Source organism: Cryptomeria japonica, chromosome 1, assembly GCF_030272615.1.
Source record: "Cryptomeria japonica chromosome 1, Sugi_1.0, whole genome shotgun sequence".
NCBI classification, from domain to species: domain Eukaryota; kingdom Viridiplantae; phylum Streptophyta; class Pinopsida; order Cupressales; family Cupressaceae; genus Cryptomeria; species Cryptomeria japonica.
Genome location: NC_081405.1, coordinates 606,844,990 through 606,862,449, shown reverse-complemented (window position 1 = coordinate 606,862,449; position 17,460 = coordinate 606,844,990). Strand labels below are relative to the sequence as shown.

Here is a 17,460-nt window from a genome sequence, read left to right as displayed (position 1 = left end):
GATGAGAGAAAAGAGATGTAAGACAATAAAATATGTCTAGTAAAACTTTTAAAATGCAAAATCCTCCTAAGATGAGAGAAAAGAGATGTAAGACAATAAAATATGTCTAGTAAAACTTTCAAAATGCAAAATCTTCATGATCTTTATAATTATTAAAAACTACTTTGCATTTGATTCTTCATATAGTAGTGGGAAAAATCTTAATGTTTAAACAATAGTAGCCTTGGTTAGAATATTTATAATATATTATGAATGAAAGTTAGGAGAATGAACCCAATTTATAAAAAATATATAAGAAAACAAAACAAATTAGATCTTTAAGATATTCTTAATTTAAAAAAAAAAAAAAAAAATTGAAAAACAAGAAATATTAAAATTAACAAATTTAAGAAAAAAAATATTTTAAAAAATCTTCAAAATTATAACAAATAAAAATTACACAAATCATAAAAACCCCAAAGTCAATTAATGAAAACCTTAGGTTTTTAAATCCATTGTAGAATTTATTTTTTAAATAAAATAATCACTACAATATTTTTTTAATTAAAAAATAACATATATTATTAATAATAAGTAAATAGTACAATATTTGAGGAGCATGATATAATACACCTTCATAAATTAAATCAAACTAAAAAAATTGTATTTCCATACAACGCTGATAAATTGTCTGTGAGTAGCAGCTTTACATTCTTTCGGTTAAAAGACAGCGATGGTCCTGGCAATGGAAAGGATTTGGGTGCTCATTCATTCTCAGGGCACAACACAAGCCAAGGAGCAGGGGTCCATGAAAAGTCAGGGAGCGGCTAAGGGTTGCTAGAAGTGATGCCATAGCAGCCAACAATGGTGGCTTCCGTAAAATTGCAGGCCCAATAACCCTATAATCCTTGTGTTCTTCCTGTATTTTGAGAACGAAGTCTGAAAATATCACCCGACACCTGAATGGACAAGGCAAGCTGATTATGATTTGACTAAAGAATTTTTCACAATGGAAGCCTCTGAATCACTGCCAGATCCGAGCAAGTTGTCAGCCTCTGCTTTGGACTATTTGGACCGACAATTTCAGACATATGATGATTTCGTAAAGGCTCCTGAATTGGCCTCAAGTTTGGAAAATGAATGTTTAGAACTAGAGAGCAATCTCAATACCATTGACAGCAAAACTACAGAAGCAATTTTCAAATGGGCTTCGCATTCCCATCAAATTAGAAGCTTACTTCAAGATCTCACTCACACAATCGAAGCCAACCTGAGCCCAGGTAGGTTTATAGAGTTTTATAACCAGACCTTTACTTAGATTTATAACACGCACAGCTGATTTTAGGGTTCGCGGATACTTACATGATTTGGGTTTTGTTTAAATTTACGATAACAGAGGGAATTGGGTTCAAAACATCAAGTAAAAATGAACAAATTCTGGTTGAAGAGCTGCCACAACTTGCAAGAGAGGTAGCAAGTGTTGAGAAAGTTAGAATCTATGCAGGTATGGACCCAGAATCTCTGCCACCACTTTCCCTGTTTTTTTTCTTTAATTATTATTAGTACTGCAACTCAATTGATCTCTTTAATTTTTTATGAGGAATTTTGAAATTAATTTGTTCGCAGAAACTGCAATACAGTTGGAGGCTTTAGTTGGGGATCTTGAAGATGCAGTTTCCAGTGCCATGGCTGGGAAGTCGAGAAAGTATTCCTCTAGAAAGCTTTTGAATTTGAGTGATTCTGAGGTTAGTAACTGTCTCGAAAATGACTACTTGATAGTGCATATTATGGGTGCACATCCATAATAAGCTGCTTAAACTAACGTGTCGAAATAAGGAAATATAAGAAGCAGACTTAACATAAAATAATGTTCAGTTTGAGGAAACAAAATATATATTCTAGGAAATTAGATACATTTTCAAATACAACAGTAGACACTTACTTTGTTATTGTGCATTTTTCTTGATTGCCAGGAAGGGATGAATTTGTGCCCTTGTTGGAAGGGATATGTAGATTGGAATTGTAAATCTTATCATTTTTGCTTGCTGTAATTAATATGGCTTGATGTATATTCAGCCGCTGAGCTTTATCTTGTATATTGAGGAAATAAGCATTGTTTGATCATTTGTTCTTCTACAGAACTTTCCTTCAAGGAAGTTTGAGCATTTGTAGAGATATATATAATATATTAGTAAGATTTGCCTGCTGTTTTGAAATCATATTGCAATGTGCAATTGTACAATAACGTTTGTGTTGGTTTTGGCTTTAGATTGTTGCAGGACCCCAAGAGAAGCAATTGGTGGCTGTAAAGGCTCTTAAGGATATAGAGGATGTTTTAGATGGAATTGTACAGTCAAGGCCCCAGTGGAAACGTCTTCTGACTGCTGTGGATATCAGGGTGGATCGGGCAATAGCTGCCCTGAGGCCTCTGGCTATTGCAGACCATCGTGCACTCTTAACCTCTCTTGGATGGCCGCCTTCCCTGGCAACAACAAATCTTGGAAGTGACAACCAAGGTAAAAACATAAGAATGCCGAACCCACTTTTTGAAATGCAAGGAAATGTTAAAGAAAGATACAGTGAGAGCTTTTTAGCCTTGTCTATGCTGCAATCGGTTCAGTTGCACCGTAGAATGCGTCAGCTCAATCAGTTTGAACAAGGTAGTGACACTTCTGCGATTAAAAGAAAGAGTGCTAAGTTGAAGCTGAATTTGCATGAAGCACTTTGGACTATAGAAGAATTGGTTTCACCAGTTATGTCAAGGGCAGAGCATCATTTCGCAAAGTGGACTGCAAATCCCGAATTGATCTTTGCATTTGGATACAGAATTAGTGAAGAATTTATTGATACTATTGATAATGTTTTGCAGCCCCTTCTTGATAGGGCAAGGCTTGTAGGGTACAGTGCAAGAGAAGAATGGGTTTCTGCAACGGTATCCATGATCACAACCTATCTTGCAAAGCAAATATTTCCTGACCTTTTGACAAGTTTGGTGGAGCAGGAAGCATCTGCTCAGGCAAGGAGTTCATGGCTTCATCTTGTTGACCTTATTATTGCATTTGATAGGCGAATGCAAGCGGTTGTAGTGAGGTCAGGGGTCACACCCTCTCATGTTGAGGATACAGAGACCTTGGGAATCTCCCCAAATATTTTGGAACTTAGGATGTCATGTATGACAGTATTTTGTGACCGTCCTGACTGGTTAGAACTTTGGGCTGACATAGAGCTGAAGGATGCGCAGGAAAAACTGAAAGGTGTGCTTGAAACAGAAAGATCCTGGGGAATCAATGTGAAGACAGATCTCTTATCTGGTCTCAATAGTCAGTTGACTAATGGAAGCACTCGTGGAAGTTTTGTGCTCTCTACTTGGGAGGATTACAAGGCTCCTTCAGGGGCAGAATCTGTAATTTCAACTACATGGGCTGTGGTAAATCGCTGTCGTACTTTACCTGATATTCTTTTGCGCTTCCAATTTATCAGGACCGCTGCTGCTCCAATTTTAGCAGGGTATCTAGATCTGTTGCTTCAACGTTGTCAGGAAGCTGAAGCCTTGACTGCTCTGGCAGATGATGAGGCCATGTTAAAAGTTGCCATTTCCATTAATGCTGCTAGGTATTGTGAATGCATTCTGCAGGAATGGTGCGAGGATATATTTTTTCTTGAGCTTCAACTTGCGCGAGAGTCAGAAGGGAGGGAAACTGTTGACATAATGGCTGGTATAGATTCGGTAAGGAATATAGAGAACAGCTCCAATCTGTGTGGCTCTATTTTTGATGAAGAAATTGAGAACTTTAAGAAGTTTCAAGGAGACTGGCTTGGAAAGCTCATTGCTGTTATTTTAAGAGGATTTGATGCTCGATGCCGAGAATATTTACGCAACAAGAAACAATGGAAGGAAAAAGTTGTCAAGCAGGAATTACAAAGCATGGATATGCCAGAAGAGACCATGAAAATTGATGAGAGTGGAACACAGTGCGCAAATTCTGAAGTTTCTATTTCTGTAGCATTTGTTGAGGCATTGGATGTCCTGCATGGTCAACTAAAGAATTTAAAAGGGGCTCTGAATGAAGTGGATTTCATGGAACTTTGGCGAAGCTTAGCTAGTAGTTTAGATCAGTTACTCTTTACCAACATTCCTATAAGCAATATTACATTTTCCAATCATGGTGGTTCCCAGTTCAAGGTTGATGTGCATGCGTTATTCCAAGTCTTTAAGCCATTTTGTGCTCGGCCTGCAGGTTTTTTTCTACTTCTAAGTGATTCTTTACGGCTACTTCTCATGCCACCTGCTGATGTAGAGCTTTTACGAAAATTTTTATCTGCTCCATCTTCAGATGTGAAAGATGGAAAGGATGGGACTAAATTGAAATACTTGAGACAATATGGAATAAGGAAAATATCAACAGGAAATGCAGAAAAAATTCTAAGGCAGAGAATATTAGAAGATTGACACCACACTTTTCTGGTTTGAGTAATTTATTTGATTACAGTCAGATTAAAGGGAATACAAGCTTCATCCAACCAGAATTTGCGATTCTTCTTGGAGCCTGCATAATTGGCTTGGTTTATTTTTATATTTGATCTGTTGTATTGTCTTGGTTTAAATAACTACTCTGAATAGAAGGGTTGATTCCTCATTGAACTTTATGGTCTCCATTAACTCCCTGCCTTGTATCTTTCAAATCATTATCTCAAGTTTTGAAAAAGTATTTACTTTAATATTAAAATTCTATACTGATCTATTATCTTCTAAGTTTTTCACGTTGAAGGTACGTCTTGTCTGAGCTGAGGTTGTGTATAATCTAAGCCTGAACACATCACTGTAACAAGAAATGGAAGCAAGGATGTCACAGGCAATAAAAACGCTTCACATCCCCATCTATTGGCTTTACTGTGTATCCAGAACTTCACTCCAAAGTCAATGTGAGTGAGTGAATGGACATATTTGCAAATTATACATATGTATTTCACATGGATTCAAAGATGGGAAGGGGAGATGGCAATGCCAGCTATCTTAATCTAGAGTTGATTTGGTATTGGCTCCAGTAACATTGAATGCCACTACCTGAGTGTAAGAGCTAAGCAAGAAGGAAGAGGCAATGCAGAAGTGAACATAGTCCCATGGTCTCCTTATTGGCTCCAAAAAAGGGCAATTGTTTGTAATCTTTCTAATTCAGTTGATATAAGGAAGCAGAACCCCACTTAGCTAGAGTGATCACAGACATTGGATTTCTCAAAGGTACATTTTATGTTCCTCTTCTTAAGTGAAGTTGTTTGTTCTTCACTTGTTCGATTGTTCATTCCTTGCTTCAGCCATTTTCATTTCCAACAAGTAAGCAAATTACCAAAATCTATGATTGATTGATTTTAAGTTTGTTCTTCATTCAAAGCAGCAATCGGCTTTTACATCAGTTTTACACCATTAACATTGAGTATGAGGATATCACACAAGTATATGAGATTGATTTTTAGTAGCATAGGCATGAATTTGAGCATGTACACATGGTAATTTGAATGAAAGATGTAAATGGGAGCCCATAGATATAACAGCATCAATTTCTCCCCTCCCTACTATGTTTGTCACTTTCAGTGGCAAATTACATTGGATCAGCACTAAGTAAAGTTAAATCCATGTGAAGGAACCTTGAAATTTCCCTGTCAATTACAGATTATTCTTCAACACATTCCACCATATTATCATAGGTTTCATAGCAAATAGTAATGTTTCCTTGCATCAAGCGTCCTTGCCATTCCATTGGGCATTTGACATCTGAACATCCTGAGTTGATGCATTTTATCATTTTTATGTCAAGTTAATGATCTGATTAGTCACTGAATTATTTGATAGTCATTTTTAAATGGAAGTTAAGTCTTTCAATATAGGACACACTATACACTCCAGAAGCGCTTAATGCGGATATCTAATAAAAAAATATAACCTTAAAAATATACAATATTATTTGCTCTATTTAACTACACAAGCTCTTTAATACAAGCGATTGAAATAATTTGCTAGAATTATAGGAATTTTCAATGTTTAGAAAAAGTACAAAATAAAATAAAATCAACAACATGCTCTCCTTGTGTCTATAAAAAATGCAATGTCCTGAAAATGAGAACATAATGAGGCTATAAAAAATGCAATGTCCTGAAAATTATAGGAATTTTCAATGTTTAGAAAAAGTACAAAATAAAATAAAATCAACAACATGCTCTACTTGTGTCTATAAAAAATGCAATGTCCTGAAAATGAGAACATAATGAGGCTATAATATTGTGTAAAATCACATGGCCGTGATTGTGGACATAATGATTTATAAATTTTGGCATCTCAGCAAGATTATAGATTCAATAGTTTTACCAGTTAGGTTGTTATGACAATTTAGGAATACATAAAACATTTTCCCACATTAAAATTGGGCCTCATATAACAGTAAGCTCCCATGCTTTAATGCAGTGATGGTGATAAGCTGAATTGTATGAAAGAAACAAAATTGAGTACCTTCAGGTCTGTAGAACACACTTTTGGAGGGATCTGAAAAGTTTCTGATATCAAGGGTGTGCTGTCTAGAACTCTAGAGATTTGTGACAGAAGATGAGGTCTGCAGTCATGCTGTAAAGTGCTGTTCACTTGTTGTACAAATTTATTCCGAGTCATTCCCTTAAGCTGCGCTGCTTGTTCTGGAGTAGTTGACCTTGCAATATTGCTGAATTTCTTTCCCATAGGCAGAAGTGCCAGAGGACCAGTTGGTAAAAATCTCTGCCATGTAGTTTGGTTTTTAGTGTCAAGGTCCACAGTGCAAATAAGAGCATGCTGCTTGTAGTCCCATCCACTAGTTTGGAAGCCTGCCATTGACTGGACCTGAGAACGCCCACCATCTCCTCCAATCTAAGTATTAAATCAGCACATAGTTTAAAAAGTGGCAGTGTGATGTGAACTACCTTGTTAAAATAAAATCATTTTAAGTATCTTAACAAAGAGCCACTCGAAAGAATCAATAGAATGAGTCCAATAAAGGAAGCTTGAACCTTACCACCAACCTTTCATAGAGACAGCTCTTGTCATCAAGCTCAACTTTGGCCAAAGAATGAGGGAAATTAGAATTGGATGGACCTTCAGATGAGTATGATAATCAGATAATGTATTATCATTGTTTGCTTGTCCTTTTGAATTTGATTTTGACACTGATTGAGAGTTTGACGGAGAGCACAGATTTTACTTTTGCTGGATATATCATCTCAGCTACCCTTTATCCTGTTCAACCCAAATTAAGTAGCGAAAGCAATCAGATACCCCGAAGTGAAAATTTATGAGGATAAATGTAATATGTTATAGAGATATCAAATTTAAATGGGATGTTGCTATTACTTTCTTAGCAAAGTAAGAGTTCTGTCAATCCCACTTTAGAAACCTAATCCTTCTTTTAGAAGGCTATTAAAGAGGGCTTTCAGTGCAAGAGGTGTATTTTTGCCTTAACACTTCATTTTGAAAAGCATATCCAACAATCTTCACAGGATATACTGCTTTCGAAACCAAGTGATGGTTCCTTTGGCGTTAAAAGTCATCAACTGAAGTCAAGGCTCAATAAGTGTGATTCAGCAATTGAAATAGTTAGGATCAATAACATGGACCGAGAGGAGACATCTTCCTTATAATAGTAAATCTCACACACAATTCAAACATGAGCATATCATCCAAATTAGGAAAAAATTGGAGCCATTCATGCTGAACAGAGTTAGATCATTTCCCCTTGTTTGGACCACATACCATAAATTTCCCCATTATAAAATTGAACTACTTGCAAAATCATAAAAATGCAGGTTCCAAAGCAAGTAAAATGAACTAGAAGTAGATGTGAAGACTAAGAACCGCAGATACATTTGATCAAACTCTCAGGAAAAGAAAGCAATCATAAACCCAAGAATGTTAGTCACATTTATGCGTAAGGGCTGTGAAATTTCATGGTTAGATGCCTATGAAGAGGCACTGCCATATGAAATGACTGTTTGTAGCCAAATATTTGTAAAGCCCTTGTTGACATTTTATGTGCAGAAAAAATAAATATTCAGTACTGATTTGGCCTTTTTACTTTTTAGTAAAAAGAAAGTGTACTGGATGTTGGTTTTAATTAGGGAAAAGAGCGGAGTCCAATTGCCTAAGGCAACATTGGAATCCACCCTTTAGGGCTGGATCCTTCTTCTCACACGCCACTCTCTAGGGCCGGGCCCCTTTTCCCACACACCATCATCAAATAGGGCTGGGCCCTTTCTCACATGCCAACCCCAAATAGGCCCAGCCTCCTAAAAGACACGCTACACCTTTGGCACCGAAATTACCTTATTCAAAGGCCGACTTAATTAAGAATGATATGGGTATAAATAAAGATGTAAAGTGAAACATTAGTTACTTGCAAAATACACATCATTTGTGAAATTCAGTCTGCCATTAGCTAATGCGAAATACATCAGAAAGGTGCGAATTTTCTCCAGTCCACTGCGAACTTTGTAGCTCCTCCTTCTTCATCATCTCTGCTGCTGAAAGTGCAAATTCCATTCAAGTAGAGGTGCTGGCCCTTGCATGTAATCTCAGATCTGTAGCAGACTGTGTATATTGAAAGATCAGATCTGATTGTTGAAGTGCAGACCTGGACAACAAACTACAGACCTATTGGAGCAGCTTGTGTGCTGACCTATTTGCTAAGTGAACTGCGTCACCAAAGGCCTAAGAGATAAGTTTTAATCAGAAAACTTTGTTTAATTCATAATCAGATCTGAGGATCTTTTTGGCTGGGTTTTTCCTCCTAGGAGGTTTTCCCAGGGTACTTGTGTGTTGTGAGTTCATTTTGGTTATTTCTCTACTTATGCTTAATTTTGGAAATCCTAACAACATTCGACATTAATCTAAAATTTAGATAGATTTCTATTTTCTGAACATTGTATTTATCTGAAAGTCTAAAATTAACACTGGAGACATGGTGTTTAGTTGATTAACAAGAGGATTGGAACATGAATATCACTGTAGATCAGGCACTGATTTTTACAGTGAAGATATTTATGTGTATGAATATTCTCAAAAATATGAAGGTACTAGAATGATGTGCAAAGCGATAGCATAACAGGGCCTGCCAACTATTTCACAAAAGTGGAAGCTTATTAGGTTATTGCAACTGATCAAAATATTCTTTTAACTGTAGCAAGAAACTGCAGGATTCTTTCAAAAATCTTCTGTTGTGGGTTATTTTTCTCTGAAAAGTCAATTCCAAAGAATATCAATATGTTGGATCTTATTGCCAAATCACAAAGATATCAGCTAAAGAGTTTTTAGTACATCAAATTCAAGATTACGGATTGCAAAACATCCGCATCATTTTTTTTCAGGGTTGTCTTCATTTTTTTTTTGATCGATAATGGGCCGTACCCGTATATTTTATTAATTAAAATAAATGATTACAAGTTAATACAAGTTTGGTTCGGTGTGGGCACCGGTAGGAAAGAACCGAACGAAGAAAACCTCCGGTCTTGCCCAAGGGTAAATCCTAGAATAACAATACATATCCCAGAGAGCCAAATAGCCAATGGATGGCTGCTTGGGAGATTACATAAATCATTAGTCCCTCTGACATCGATTTTAAACTTGACCTTTTGTGATGAGATTCCAGATCACAGATAGAGACTTGCCAATTAAGAATAGTTGATCTGCAGTATCTAGAAGAAATGCTTTCAAGCCTGGTTGCTCTGATCAGGAAGTGGGTACCTGATTATCTATGGAACCTGCGAATCACTGAAACATGGTTCTCCTGCAACCTGGATGATCAAGTTAATCTTGAAGAAGAATTAAATTGAAAATATGTATAAATTGACAAGCAAGGGAAGGTAAAAAGCCTGCCCAACTTCATAAAGCGAACCTTAGACATAGAGTCGTGTGTCCTTAATGCTCCTTGTTGGCCCTAAACTGGCCATTATCAAGTGAACCTGAAAATAAGTGTAGAGGCTGAAACCTGTATTGGCATTTTGTCAAAGAGCCTAAAACCAAAGATTATATGAGAAAAAACAGACCAGGGCCATTACAGCCGTGGACCACTGGAGAATAGAATGGAAGATTAGAGAGAGAACAACATGGAGAATAAGCCAACTTGCAATATAGGACGAGGATTCTTTTTTATAAGGGAAACCAACATAGCAAGGATCGAGGGTAGAATAAATTATAGGTTCTCCGATTAATGATGAAAAAACTAATCCAATTTAATAGTTAACTCTTAATGAAGATATAACTAGGGTTGGGCCACCAGAAATATATTTGAAAATGGCAGAGAGTATAAAACCTGTAAGTGTCTATAGCTGTGCTTATGAGAAATGGGAGTATATTTACATGAGTATATATATATATATATATATATATATATATCCACATATATTCAGATGTGTATATATCTCTGTAGAGCAGTATATATACACACCTGCATCTATGTGTTTATGTGTATGTCGGTATATATATATATATACCAATGAAATACAAATCTGTATATGCCTACATATATGAAAACCCATTTGTAATGTAATTCTGAAAATATCCCAATTCATAATTAAGATAATTTGATAAAGAGAAAGCATCTAAATAGGGCGTAATTAAGCATATATTTGTATATATCTATTATGAGTCCAAGTGTAGATATGTTAACAAAGGAGGCAGCTATATAGTTACGAAGAACACCATGGAAGGTTCTGAACTTCAAAAAAAAGTCAGCAGCAAACTATAGATAATTAAAGTATATGTGAGTCTGAGAAACGAAAAGTCTAAAAGAAGATCATCTTCACAAATCTAACTACAAGTGGCGGATCCTTTCCCTTGGATCCCTGCATGATCCGATGGTGAATTCTTCGGAGAGGTTGGAGACTTCAGGTCAGGCTTTTCCATTCCTTTTACCAAATCCATGTTTAGTCCTTCATCCTGGAGGTATACAGCCAGCCAGTGCTTGTAGGGAGGAGATTCAACATGAAGCCACCACATGAGGAAATTGATATTCCTTTGAATGATACGACGCCTGTTTGCGAATTTTGCAGTATTATCGATTGCCAGAATTGGGAACCGAGAAACCTGACGATTATTCCACATTAGAATGTCATAATGCCGGGGCTTAGGGACCAGAAGATCATTGGTAATGTTTACCATTACTCGGTCAAGTTCTCCTAGGATGCTGTGCTTAAAGAACTTTAAGCATAGCTTCTTGATAAACTCCTTGTTAGGCTCAAAATGAAACACTACTGCTAAAAACATGGAGGAGATATCAAAGTTTGCTCTGGTTCTATCCTCATTGTAAATGAAATCGTCCCTTAGGATTTGTAAAATGGCGTTAATAACCAGGTCATGAGGAGAATTGACAATACCTTTCAATTGGGCTGCCTTCTCACCAATTACAACCATTTGTCTCTTGGAGCATTTGAGCTTTAGGACCGTGTCCATATCTCTTGTATTGCGCTCTTTGTCAAAGTTAAATGCTGCAATTAGGGGAGAAGCCTTTATAAAGCCAAAGGGTCGGTTGAGGAGATAGAAAATCGAGATGCGATGGTGAATATTTAGTTTGAGCCGAAATGATTATCCTTCATTATGAAACGTTGGGTTAAGGTACTTGACAACCTAGCCCAAGTAACAAATCGCAGAGAAATGATTGCCATTACCTTCTCATAATTCCCATCATCCGGTGCCGCACATGCTTAGTGTATAATTAAAACCTTGCATGAATGGCATGTGTGAAGGAATGTTTGAAGCATTGCAGCCAAAGATAGAAATAATATCGAGGCAGGTACCACCGAGTTTCCAAAATTCGAGACAAATAAATGCATGGCGGTAGGATAAGGTCATCAGAGTTCACCGTGAAAGGAAGAGAATTCAAGGTTATAGGTGCGGAAGGGAAGAACACAGGAGGAAGAAGAGACGGGAAATGACGGGGAAGGTAAGAGATTAGGATACTAAACAAAGGATGTTAATGAGATATTGAATGGGAGTTAATACTCCTATACGTTTCTAGCTCTAGATTAACTAGCAGGTGAATAAGGCTGTGATCTTAACCTATAGAAATAGGGAATGTGCTAGAGATCATCTAATGTAAAAAATATAGGTATAAATATGTATCTGTGATCTAATAATATATAAGCGAAAGAGAGGATATGTGTGAGTATATATATATATTGACATAATTATATATATGCTTATATGAATACTAATATATATATATATATATATATATATATATATATATATATGAATGTATATTTATATGTATATATTATAAATATATGCACAACTACGAATATGCATGAGTATATTTTGTGAATATGTATTTATGTTTTATATTAATGAATGGATGAATTTAAATATCCAGAGATGGGAAGGATTTTGAATTGGTTGTGAGTGAATGTTGAGAATATTTGTATATACTGATGTGAGTAGAATATATCTATGTGGAGAAGAAAATAATGTATATAGTAAACTAAAAGTGTGGATATTTATATGTATTTTTCTACTGGTTATGAAATACTGAGAATCTATGAAAATTGCATATTTATGAATATATGGAGAAACAATTTTATCTAAATCTATGCTTATGAATGTATATATATATATATATATATACGTATTATTGATTTAAGTGTAATGTCTAGCTGAAATGTGACTACATGTTTTAAGTTAAATATGTATGGCTCTATATGTGACCATGGTTATCCGGCTTATGAAAATTTGTTATAGGTATATATGAGTATATACGTGTATGTAAATATAGGAATGCATATGTATATATGTACATATATATGACATCCATATTCCTATCCATATATATATCCATATTCCTATCATCAAGATATAGTTTTAAGCTCTGAATAATATCTGAGAGTAGATTTATGCGAATTCTTAAAGGATGAAGGAGAAGAGGTTTGAGAGTAAATGGAAAACTAAACAAGCCGGGCTTCTAACTTATGCCTTGATTCTCGAATTCCTTGCCATCTGCTCCTTCATTGGCTAGTTCATCTGCTCTTTTATTACCTTCCCTATAAATGTGATTGATGAGGACGAAATTAAAGTGTGGAAGTAAATCCTTGGCCCTATTAATTAAATTATTTATTCTCCAATTGAAAGATTTTCCTGATCTAAGAGAGTTTATGATGATCGCAGAATCTCCTTCGATTTCTAGATTTTGAATTCCTAGCTTGTGGGAGAGCAACATACCTTCTACTACTGCTTTAGCTTCTGCTACATTATTAGTAACTATCCCTAAAGGTTTTGCGAGTGCAGCAACCTCTTTCCCGTCCAAGAGAGGATAACACAGCCTACACCTGCTGTGCCAGGGTTGCCCCGGGAGGTTCCATCAAAGTTGAGTTTGAACCATTCGGGAGGCGGAGGGGCCCAAACACACTGCTTTCTAGCCAACAAGTTATTGTTTTCCCCTAAACCGACATACAGGGGAAGAATGATACCTTCCTAGCGTTTCCTTATGGCTTTGTCCCTAAGAGAAAATTTTGAGTTCTTCAAAGGGTATTTTCTAATATAGTTGTTAGCAATCTCTATAATGGATGCTTCAATTTTAACAAGAAGGGCTGCAGAATTGAGGGATTTCTCCTTAAAAATTCTTCTATTCTTGTCTTTTCAGACTTCCCAGAGGAGGATCGAAGGGGAAATGATCCAGATATGCTCGTAGTAGTCGAAATTTTGGGAGACTGGCCAACTCTGTAGGAAGGAAAGAAGGTCCTATTGACAGGCCACACTTAAATTAAGTTTGTTAAAGAGCCAATGCCAGCAAGATGTGATGAATTCACAGGTGAGTAATAGGTGGTCTACATCTTCATCCCTTTTGCAACATAATGGACACCTAGAGGGGCCAGCATAGACCAATTTCCAGAACCAATCCATTGTAAGGATTCTTTTTTGCAGAGCAGCCCAGAGAAAGGTCCCAGCTTTTGGAGAACAAGATTTATGCCAACAGAGGGACAAGGGAAGGTTGGAGATCATTCTAGTTTCTAACTTATGTGCGATCCTATAGCCCCATTTTACGTTGTATTCTCCGTTAGGGGAACCTAGCCAATTTAGGTTATCTTGGCTTGAGTTGAAAGAGAGCTTTCTAGACTGGAGAATAGAAAGAAGTTGAGAGAACCCTCTTTGATTAGGAGAAGATACGATTAAAGGCTTCCAACTCCAGCCTAGAGCAGGGTCCAAGTTGGAGAAGGCGACGTAATCTCTGACGAACTTACCTACAGAGTTTACCAATTCTTGTTTCAGGGAGTCATCATGGATTAAACTACTGATAGGGGGATACCCACCCCAGGAGTCCTCTCAAAACAGTGCTTTGTCCCCTAACCCAATATTCCAAGATAGTTGATCGGAGAGGACTCCTATGCAATTGGAAATGAAGTTCTGAATTCTAGAACCTTTGGGGAAGGAAGGAATTTTGAAGATGCTGGATGGGTCTGAATTGCCCAGATAGTTTTCCTTAATTATTTTGACCCATTTCAATTGTGGCTCTTTATAGATTCTCCATACTAATTTGGCTCAAAGTGCCCTATTTTGACTTTCTAGGTTTTGAAAGCCTAATCCTCCATTAGGTTTAGGTAAACACAGGTTATCCCATGCAATTAATGCAAACTTTTTCTTATCTTCCAAACCATGCCATAGGAAGGTCCTCAAGATCCTAGTAAGTCTGTCCCTAATACCCCCTGAGAGTTGCAGGCGGGACATGTAGTATTGTGGGATTGCTGAGAGGACAAAACGAATCAAGACAATTCTTCTTGCTAGCGACAACCATTTACCTTTCCATCATTGCAATCTTGAATCCAGTTTGGACAGCACACTGTCCCAAAGTTTTTTTGCTCTAACCCCTTTGTCCAATGGGAGTCCTAAATAAATACATGGAAGGGTTCCTGAATGGAAGCCTAGAAGATTAAGAATCTCCTTTTCTAGTTTCTCATTAGTGTTGAGGAAAAAAACCTTGGTTTTTTCTTTGTTCACCTCCTGTCCAAAGGCTTTTGTATACCAATCTAGAATTTAGTTGGAAGCTGGCTTCAGTAAGGGAACTATTACCCAGCAGAAGCGTATCATCCGCAAATTGCTGATGAGTTACTGGATCGACATTACTAGTGACTCTAATCCCTTTTATGTTGCTAAGCTCTTGAGACTTCTGGATTGTCCTACCTAGGGCTTCTGTCATAATAATATAGAGGAAGGGGGATATAGGGTCCCCTTGTCTCAGTCCTCGGGAGCTTGTGAAGAAGCCATGGGGGGAACCGTTTACCAAAATTGAGAAATGAGGAGTTGAGATGCATTCGAATATCAGGTTGACCCAACTTTTGTTAAAACCAAAGGCTGCCATGCACTTGCATTAAAACCTTCGGTCCACTTTATCATAAGCTTTCTTAATATCTAACTTAATGAGCATTGAAGGACTGGAGTTTATTTGAGAGGAATGGATTGCCTTGTGAGTGAGGATAACCCTGTCCAAAATAGATCTGCCAGGAACAAAACCAGATTGTTCTTCCGAGATGATAATTGGGAGGAGGGTTTTCAGTCTATTAGCTAGTGCTTTTGTAAGGATTTTATAAAGTGTATTACAGAGGGCGATAGGTTTAAACTCTTCCAGGTTTGCTGCTGAAGCTTTTTTGGAATGAGAGCAATGAAGGTATTATTAATCTCTCGTAGGAGCCTGCCAGATTTTCTGGCGCCCTCAAGAGTGTCCACTAGTTCCAAACCCATAAAATGCCAACACGAATGAAAAAAGGCAGTTGGAAAGCCATTCGGCCCAGGTGCTTTTTTTGGGTGCATTTCTTTAACTGCTTTCTCAATTTCATCTGCTGTGAAACTTCTATTTAAAGACATATTATGCTCGTGAGTGATTAATTTAGGAATGTTCTGAAGAAGACTTTCTTGGAATACAAGGTTGGAGGATTCCGAGTTGAGAAGGAGTTGAAAGAAGTTAACAGTTAATTTGGCTATTCCTTCGGGATCTTCTATCAAGTGGCCAGGTTTCTCTCGATTTTTGTTTCTAGAAGGTTTCCTCTTTTGACATCTTCATATTTTTTCATAATTAGTTTTTCTTGCATATATCGGTCTTGATCCATTCCAAGTTTAATCACAGATTTGTTTACTTCTTTTAACTCTAATTCAATTTTAGGTTTAGTATCAAAGATGTTGCCAATTTTTTCACAATTCCATGTTAGGAGAGATTGTTTGATCATTTTTAACTTAGATACAAAACAAAAAAGCTTAGATCCAGAAACCTTAAATGATGACCACCATTTTTCTACCATGCCAATGAAGTTTTCTTCTTTCAGTCGCATGAGCTCAAATTTGAATGGGCAGTTCATCGGCTTTAGGTTTTCGGCTATGGATAGTTGGATCGGAAAGTGATCAGAACCTGAGATAGGTAGTATGGAAGCCTTAACTAGGTTGTTGTTGAGGGTGCCTAAGTTGTCCTTAATAAGGAACCTATCTAGTCTCTCTGCTATCATACTGAATCCAGATCTTCTATTGGTCCACACAAAGTCTCCATTGTCTGTAGGAATATCCACGAGGTTATTCTAGAAGGTTCAGTTTCTGAAATCTACCAAAGACTGAGGTTCTCTAGAGCAACCACCTGATTTCTCAGCGAGATTGCAGATGGTTTTAAAATCTCTGCCTATGATACAATTTCTGTTCTTGTATTTATTCATGAAAGAGGAAAGTTCCCCCTAGACTATTCGCTTTAAATCATTTGGGGTGGGGCCATAAACATTGATCAGATTAAAACTTAGGTTATTGCTAATACATTTAACTTCTAATCCCATCCAGAATCTATTAGTCTCTAAAGCTACTAATGAGATACGTCTGGGATCCCATATAATACCTAGACCTCTAGATGCCCCTACCGCAGGGATTCCTGACCAATTGAATCTTCTTAAACATTTGCCAAAAGTTTCTCCTCCATCAGTGTCTAGCTTTGTTTCCTGAATAATAGTTATTTCAGCTTTAACCTTGAAGATTCAGCGTTTGAGGATGCGGTGCTTGTTAGGGGCGTTAATGCCCCTAGCATTCAAAGTTATTAACTTCATGGCGATGTGGGAGGGAACTTCCCCCTCCCTACATTGAAAACGTCTGTTAACTTAGATTGGTCCAGAGCCTTCCCATCCATGAGCCTTAGCTCCGAATTTGATCTTCTCCTTCTCTTCTGAGAAGATCCACAGTCCGGCTTATTCCTGCCTACCAAATTAAGAGCTAGACCTAGCGGGCCTACCTCCAAAGGGGTTTCAATACAAAGATCAAGGGAGGCTTCTCTAGGAATCTCAAATTTAGTCAAAGACCGAAGTGATGGTGGAGGCAGAGAGGTATTGATTACTGAATCCAACTGAGCGTCCCTGAGGTTGAAATCCTTTGGGCCTCCTAAATCTGAAATGTGGTCTTTGCCTCTGAGTTCATCTTCGTCAGCCAAGGTGTGTTCCACAATCTCTATTTGTTCTGCTATA

General features: G+C 37.1%; 1 protein-coding gene across 2 annotated transcripts; it reads left to right on the top strand.

Annotated features, from left to right (window-relative positions):
* The first annotated feature begins 640 nt into the window (after positions 1–640).
* LOC131060083 (RINT1-like protein MAG2) lies at positions 641–4,621 on the top strand. Of its 2 annotated transcripts, XM_057993183.2 has the most exons (4): positions 641–1,259; positions 1,376–1,483; positions 1,606–1,724; positions 2,249–4,621. In XM_057993183.2, the coding sequence occupies exons 1-4, from the start codon at positions 989–991 to the stop codon at positions 4,427–4,429; spliced, it is 2,679 nt and encodes an 892-aa protein (XP_057849166.2). In that variant the 5' UTR covers positions 641–988; the 3' UTR covers positions 4,430–4,621. The 2 variants fall into 2 exon arrangements, with proteins under 2 accessions (XP_057849166.2, XP_057849167.2); XM_057993184.2 differs by lacking the exon at positions 641–1,259 and having other exon boundaries at positions 1,373–1,483; positions 1,620–1,724.
* Positions 4,622–17,460: the final 12,839 nt, after the last annotated feature.

What these genes read in the sequence shown, in the direction of transcription:
- LOC131060083 (XM_057993183.2), top strand. Translation starts at nt 989, where the DNA reads ATGGAAGCCTCTGAATCACTGCCAGATCCGAGCAAGTTGTCAGCCTCT. An exon ending in CGAAGCCAACCTGAGCCCAG is followed by an intron (nt 1,260 to 1,375) that starts GTAGGTTTATAG and finishes TTACGATAACAG; the next exon opens with AGGGAATTGGGTTCAAAACA. An exon ending in GAAAGTTAGAATCTATGCAG is followed by an intron (nt 1,484 to 1,605) that starts GTATGGACCCAG and finishes ATTTGTTCGCAG; the next exon opens with AAACTGCAATACAGTTGGAG.